The sequence below is a fragment of the Penaeus monodon genome, chromosome 16, assembly GCF_015228065.2.
Source record: "Penaeus monodon isolate SGIC_2016 chromosome 16, NSTDA_Pmon_1, whole genome shotgun sequence".
In the NCBI taxonomy this organism is placed as follows: domain Eukaryota; kingdom Metazoa; phylum Arthropoda; class Malacostraca; order Decapoda; family Penaeidae; genus Penaeus; species Penaeus monodon.
In genome coordinates this window covers 5,298,957-5,306,456 of record NC_051401.1, presented here as the reverse complement: position 1 = coordinate 5,306,456, position 7,500 = coordinate 5,298,957, and the positions used below count along the sequence as shown (strand labels likewise).

The window sequence follows — 7,500 nt, the reverse complement described above, 5'->3', positions numbered from 1 at the left end:
ATTTTCAATAGAAAGTTGGGGAAAAAAAATGTTTTTTTTATATTGCAAACTTGGATAAAGGCTGTTATAGGGAGGACTCCATTTCAAGAAAATGAGTCTTTACTGAATGGACAGAGATAGAGGGTCTTTCTGTCTGTCTGTTTATGCATGTGTCTGTCTCAATTTCATTGTAACATGATTCATTCAATATCATTATAAGTGCATTTTATGATTCCTTATTTTTGTCTTGTTAATTATTATGAAAATGGGTCTCAAGGATACTCTGTTAGTTACCTTGGTTATTCTCAAACTTATTGTGATACAAGTATTTTTCAGCCTGTTTGCTATTGTAGCACTCCTGAATTGATTACCCTGTCTCTAGGCATCCCAAAATGAAAATCACTATACATTCTCTTAAATAATATTTTCTCTCTTTCATAAACTTATGAATAAATAATGTTCAGTATAGTAATTTTGATAGAAATTTTATGCTCTGTTGTATTTATTCATATTTTTTTATAAAAGAACTTCAAGAAATGAGATAAATTACAGAAAAGAAATAAAACAGCCCTGTTTAAAGGTCTTCGAATGTATGTCTCAAGTTTTGTTGTGTTATAGACTATATGAATAGTCAGACATTGTATGACATTGTTTAGAGAAGGACAGGGTCCAGCAGAACACAGATAAAATCCTTATGTTTGTCATGATTTTTATTATTGCATTTATTATTATTACTATCATAAATATAGTTTTTCAAGAGGGAACAACAGGAATTGAAAAAAAGATTCTCATTAATTTATGGGCATTTAGAAAATAACATTTCATAGACACAGATAATTGGAAAATATATAATATTAAACACACAAATATACTCAATGGATTTTATATTAACATGCTTTTGTGCCCATAGGTCATTGACCATTACGAAAATCCACGCAATGTTGGATCCCTCGACAAGAATGACACCACAGTCGGCACAGGTCTTGTAGGAGCGCCTGCCTGTGGAGATGTAATGAAGCTGCAGGTGAAAGTGGATGAAAATGGGAAGATTATTGATGCCAAATTCAAGACATTCGGATGCGGTTCTGCTATTGCATCATCATCGCTGGCAACAGAATGGGTAAAGGGAAAAACTGTAAGTGAACAAGAGGTTGTTAAATGTTTTAATTTTTTGGAAATTAAGAATTGTGATATGTTTTATTCTTAACAAAATTGTATTATTTTAATTTTTTTTAATGAATCCCTAAAAGGTTTGTGTTTCAAGAATTCAAGGCCAGCAGGGCGAATTTTAATCATTAATGTATTTAATTCAAATAGATTTTGAAAATACATAGTAGTTTACACATTATTAAATAATTTGCTCTTTAGCATTGTAGTCCCATTCTCTGATAAATATTTTAAAAACCATTTTTGTTCTACTTCCCCCCCCCCCCCCCTCACGTAACATATGCTCGCATTGATCAGTATTTAGTAATAGAAAAGGATACAGAAATATTATCTACTCCATGTGATATCGTAAACCAATTAAATAATTCACTAGTTAATAACTCTCGGATATTACCCTGTTTTCAGATGGATGAAGCTCTTAAGATAAAAAATGTTGACATTGCAAAGGAGCTGAAACTTCCTCCTGTCAAGCTACATTGTTCTAGTAAGTAATTTTGTTATATTTATTGTGTATATATATATATATATATATATATATATATATATATATATATATATATATATATATATATATATATATTATATTATATTATATATTATTAATATATATTATTATAATATATATAATTATTATATATATATATATATTATATATATATATATATTATAATATATATAATATATATATATATTATAATATATATATATATATATATATTATTTATTTAATATAAAATATTAATATATATTATTAATATATATAATCATATATAATATATTATTAATTATATATATATATATTATTAATATATATATATAATATATATATATATTATAATATATATAATATATATATTATATATATATTGTATATATATATAATATATATGTATAATATATGTATACTTGTACACATATATATGTATAATATATGTATACTTATACACATATATATGTATAATATATGTATACATATATATGTATATATAATGTATACATATATTATTATATATAGTATATATATAATGTATACATCATATATGTATATATATGTATACATATATATGTATATATGTATATATATGCATACATATGTTGTACATATGTATATATATAAGTATACATATGTATATATATGTATACTAATGTATATATATGTATATAATGTATATATACATACATATATGTATATAATGTATATATACATATATATATGTATATAATGTATATATATATATGTATATATATGTATATATAAAATAATGTATATATATATAATATATATATATATATATATATATATATATTAATATATATATATATATATATTTTATATATATATATATGTGTGTGTGTGTGTGGTGTGTGTGTGTGTGTGTGTGTGTGTGTGTGTGTGTGTGTGTGTGTGTGTTTGTGTGTTTGTGTGTTTGTGTGTTTGAGTGTTTGAGTGTTTGAGTGTTTGAGTGTTTGTGTTTGTTTGTTTGTTTGTGTTTTCAGTTACTAATGGAGGGCATTGTTGATCAGTGACCCCTCTCCACCTTCCTTCCTTCCTTTCACCACCAAAATGGGTATTGTTTAAATATTTATGCAGGAAAAGTCATAATATATATGAATATGGTATCATGTACTATGAGTGTTATCAGTTCTATCATGTTCCCTTATCTGGAAGCTTTCAGTTTTGATAGGTCAAGAAAAGATAAGATATTTAGGCCATGTGCTGTATGAATGAGTGATAAGAATGTGTTTGTGATTATTTAGTAAGCTTGCAACATTTTTCAATTTCAGTGCTTGCTGAAGATGCCATAAAAGCAGCTCTAAGTGACTACAAGATTAAGCAGTCAACTAAGGAGAAGGTTGCAAAGAAAAATGTGCAATAAAACCATATTGAAAAATGCTATGTGTTTAACAAATTCATTAATGAAGTGTTAGGCATGACCTTGCATTTTCATGAACTTTGTTCCCCTGATAAACAATTTTTCTGAATATTTTTCCTACCAACTTCATATCGTGCATTGATCTTGAGTTTGTGAAAAATGGTCTTACTCACAACATAATGCCCTTTCTTTTTCTTTTCTTTGCTCTTCACAAGATACACTTTTCACATGCCTCATTAAGTAATTATTTACTTTCATTTTGTCCTCTGAACATAAAGCTGGAAAGTTGATTCTGAAAGGTTTAGAAGAGGGAGAACACTGATTCTCTTAACTGTTAGAATTCATGCAGTGTCTATTGGTAATGAAATTCAACTCTAGCAAGAAGTATGTTGATGCCTCATTGATATTCATGCTTCATAATTTTCTTTGTATTTGTCTTTAAAGATATGGAAATCAGGTGATACTCAGAAGCATTATAGAAACTGAATTTTTAAGGACATTCTTGTTATTTCCCTTGTTCCATTACCGGTATTATTATTAGCCTACTTTCATGATGGTTCTGGTAACCCATCAACTCATGTATATGAAAATTGTCACATGTTTTGTATATTAAAACATGGCCTCATAACCTACCTAATTACAGTAAGCTTAAAGATGCTTTTATCAGATATTTTTTATTGACGAAATCTGAAAGGTTCATGCTATGAACATTATGGTGTATATAATGTAGCAAAAATAAAATGTATGAAAGGAGCTTATTGGAAATCATTTTCATGACTAGTGACAAACGAATTCTGAACATAATTTGGCAGGGATGGAAAGAAACCACAAGTAAAAGAAATCAACATATTAATATTTTGTATTTTGTATTTGCAAGAAAGTATAGAAAGATATAGGACTCTTTTGGTATGACTGCCTTATGTAAGGTAAATACATTTTCAAGATATAACTAAATTATCACCAATATGCGATGGTGATAACTGCACATAAGATAACATGGTGTCGGGTCTTGCTGTCATGACTGTAGTAAGGTAGTGCCTCTTCTCTTCCCCTCCAAGGATGCCAAACTCTGCCACAAATTCCTCCATGCCAACATTGTGCCAACCCTCTTCATCCATCTCACTGTTGTATTCCATCTGCATGTTCTCTAATACCTGTAGGAAGTCACCCAAATATTTGAAGATTAAAACAGAGGTGAGGGAATCGTGTATCTAATTTTCATTACAACAGTTCTCCACCATGTTCTGTGCATATTTATTTTGTATGAATTCTTATCTCAAGATTTTCCAAAATTACCATTTCATTCTCATGCATTAGTGCTATATTGTGCAAAATGCAAGTAGCCTTCAATAATTTCATATTGGTTGCAACGTGTCTGTCCATTTGCTGCATCCTCTTGAATCTGGATTTGAAGACTGTCATGGCATTTGTAGTCAATTTGCTGGCTTCATGATGATTCTCATTAAACAGGGCTTCCTATATTAGAAAGGGAAATGTTCAAGATTGCACGAAAAAAAAAAAAAAAAATTCATACTACATGTAATGGAAATGATAAAAACTTACATTCTTTTCAAATTGTGAAGTGATTCTTGGGAACAAAAATGAAATTTCTTTTTTGATGGAACAGTTGCTGGAAATAAGAACAGCAAGTACAATTTACCTGGTAAGAAAGGACATCTTTCACATGTGGCGTCATGATAGCAGGAGCCAGAGGGTACGTGGCTGGAGCAACTAAGTGGGTCTCTGCACTTGAAAGACTTTGGAGGTGTGCCCAGGCTTGTGATTCCTAAAAGATGAAAGAAAGGAAATGAGAAAAAGAAGAAAAGGATACATAGTTTGTAATACATATTAAATATTTTCACCGGCTTTGAAAGATCATCCAAATACTTTATTCAAGATCAGATAAAAGGAACGAAGATTTGGCCTACCTGAAAGACCTGAACTCGGGTTCCTGTAGCTGGTGAATCCACATGGATATCACGGAAGAGCAGTCTATGATCTACAATAAACTGTAAGACAAAGGCACATTTACAGCTTATTCCCTCTTTCACATAGGTATACTCTTGTTTGTCTGCTCCTGCTGGTGTTTTCATGTGAATCAGTGCAGCATCCATAGCCCCAAATGCACCAGGAAACCCACAGTTGTGCTTGATCACTTCTGCTATTCTGATTCTGTTAAAAGGGGTTTTAGTTACTGATCAATAAAATATAATGTCATATTGAAAGACCAAAGCCTCTCAAATACTGTCAAAATAGAGGGAATTGTATGGCATAGGAAAACTAACAAAAGTGAATGCTGAAAAAAATGCCTACCTTTCTTCTAAGCTCGGTAAGCTCAAGTATTTCTCTGACTCCTTCAACAAGAAATCGGCAAACTTGACAGTGATGTCTATAAAGGCTGCAGATTTGATTTTAAACCTAGAAAATCAATAACACCATTATTCTTCCCTGCCAAATATGTGTATCCTTTTCCCTTTTGTACTGATAACACTAAATTGGATACAAATTTCAAAAATAATATATTTTCCAATCTCGTTTAGAGCAGCACGTAATACCTTGAACATACTGAAGCTAGGCTCTCAGTAGATCCTAAATAATACAATACTGCTAATACATGCTGGTTGTAAAGATCTAAGTTCTCAACTGGCACTTCATCCTCCATCAAATTTTGTTTTGTTTCTTTCTGCCACTCATCGACTAAAAACTGAAAAGAAAAAACCAAAAATAAATATGAAAATTTAAAAAATCTATTTGATAAGAGCAATTTTCCTCTCCCACTCCTCTTTTGAAATAATTTAATAAATCACAAATCAAATAGCATATATCACATACTGAAAAAGACAAAGAAGAAGAAGAAGAAAAAAACATACCTGATAAACAGGTCTTGTAACTCTAAATGTGTAGAGAAAGTCTGTCTCATTCAGCTCCGCATCTAAGGTGGGCAGAATTTCAACTTTGGTATTTTGTAAGTCCCGAGGTTTCCTTGGCCTTTTATTGACCTGCAGAAAATTGTTTGTTACAAATGTATTTCACTACAGTCAACCATCTAAAGGTCTACCACTCATACAACACACTGAACTCAGAGGTAGGAAAGACGTGTTTGTTGATTTATATGAAGCCATACACTTTGTTTCTCTTTAACTAAATTATTTATGTGAAAGAAACTTTTTTTTGAAGTATTATGCTGAACAAAATAATTAATGATTAATCTTAACCTTCACTTGGTAAAAGAATAGTGTTTTACTGTGTATCTGTATCTGCAATTTATAAAGTGTTCAGTATTCTAGAAGTTAGTGAATACTGGGAATATATCTATATCTGAAGTAGTTATTATTTCTTTTACATATCAACAGAAAATACCTGCTCTCAAAGAGGATTGGAATGAGAGATGAGTAAGAGAATGAGGGATTGAGAAAATGAAGGAATGAAAAAAAGAGTGAGAGAGATACACACAATTCCTCTTTCATGGTTGCAGTGATCTGTCTCTTCAGGAAGCTGTATGTATATTCTGCGTTCTCCCTCTGCACGACTTTCTTTGAGTGCAAGACGAAGAAGAAGAGCCTTCAGTTTCTTTGCATGAGCTGTATTTTTCTCAGCCTGTAAATGAAGTACAGTATTTATGTAGAACTACATGCATTTTAGATGTAAAATCGAACATATGTATGAACAAGTCTCATTAAAAATAAAAATTAAGAACGGATTATGCACATATATAACAAGTAGTATCTGAATAGGGATAATATATATGGGTTAGTATTGTGAAAGGAGGCGATAGAGAAATAATTTTCATCTATATAACAGAGGTCCTATATATCCATTATGGTCCTGTTTCTATACAACAAAGGTTATACTGCATTACCTTAAAAGATGGGAATTTTACAACATCTTTCAATATGATTTTGGCAGGGCAATTGACCTTTTTAGAGATTGGGTGACGGCGGTCTTTTATTTTCAATAATTCAACCTGTTAAAAAAAGTAATTAAAAGTGGTATGATGCAAATATTACAACTTGTCTATTAGTTTGTAACATCTGCAAACAACACTGCATCTATCAGTAACTTCATACCAATGGGATACGAATTCATATTAATGACTGCAGCATCATCCTGGCAAACCCCAGTGCCATACGATATCTATTGATAGCATATGTAATTAGAAAATAAACAAACGTATGGAGAGAAACTGTAAAGGCGAGTTGTAAATCAAACCTGAATTCTATCACATCCTATAAGTCAAAAGTTTATAAACTCATGAAAATAACAATTTCATACCTTTCTTCTTTCTTGATGCCTCTTCTTTTGGTACAGATTTCTATCAATGCCAAACTGACATTCTAGTATTTTGCTTCCAATAAGAATATATGGAATGCCATCATTGCCAAGGAAGTTATTTTCCAATTTAATTTTCTGTTCTTCTTGATGCCACAGGATCTTATGGTTGTCTAAACACCACTCTGAAATAAAATAATGAAGTAAAATA

The 7,500-nt window shown here is 30.4% G+C and overlaps 2 protein-coding genes across 2 annotated transcripts in view; one reads left to right on the top strand and one right to left on the bottom strand.

Annotated features, from left to right (window-relative positions):
• The window catches only part of LOC119582458 (iron-sulfur cluster assembly scaffold protein IscU-like), a 4,837-nt gene extending 1,066 nt beyond the window's left edge, over positions 1-3,771 (top strand). The window contains exons 2-4 of the mRNA XM_037930699.1: positions 890-1,114; positions 1,552-1,630; positions 2,932-3,771. Of these exons, the coding sequence (XP_037786627.1) occupies positions 890-1,114; positions 1,552-1,630; positions 2,932-3,023 (396 nt within the window). The 3' untranslated portion in view covers positions 3,024-3,771. The remainder of the gene's footprint in view (positions 1-889; positions 1,115-1,551; positions 1,631-2,931) is intronic.
• Positions 3,772-3,852: 81 nt separating this feature from the next.
• The window catches only part of LOC119582457, a 5,460-nt gene continuing 1,812 nt past the window's right edge, over positions 3,853-7,500 (bottom strand). The window contains exons 2-11 of the mRNA XM_037930698.1: positions 7,293-7,474; positions 6,880-6,984; positions 6,474-6,617; positions 5,891-6,019; positions 5,576-5,724; positions 5,334-5,438; positions 4,949-5,192; positions 4,681-4,806; positions 4,317-4,496; positions 3,853-4,174 (exon numbers count right to left, since the gene is read on the bottom strand). Coding sequence (XP_037786626.1) covers positions 3,959-4,174; positions 4,317-4,496; positions 4,681-4,806; positions 4,949-5,192; positions 5,334-5,438; positions 5,576-5,724; positions 5,891-6,019; positions 6,474-6,617; positions 6,880-6,984; positions 7,293-7,474 — 1,580 coding nt within the window. The 3' untranslated portion in view covers positions 3,853-3,958. The remainder of the gene's footprint in view (positions 4,175-4,316; positions 4,497-4,680; positions 4,807-4,948; positions 5,193-5,333; positions 5,439-5,575; positions 5,725-5,890; positions 6,020-6,473; positions 6,618-6,879; positions 6,985-7,292; positions 7,475-7,500) is intronic.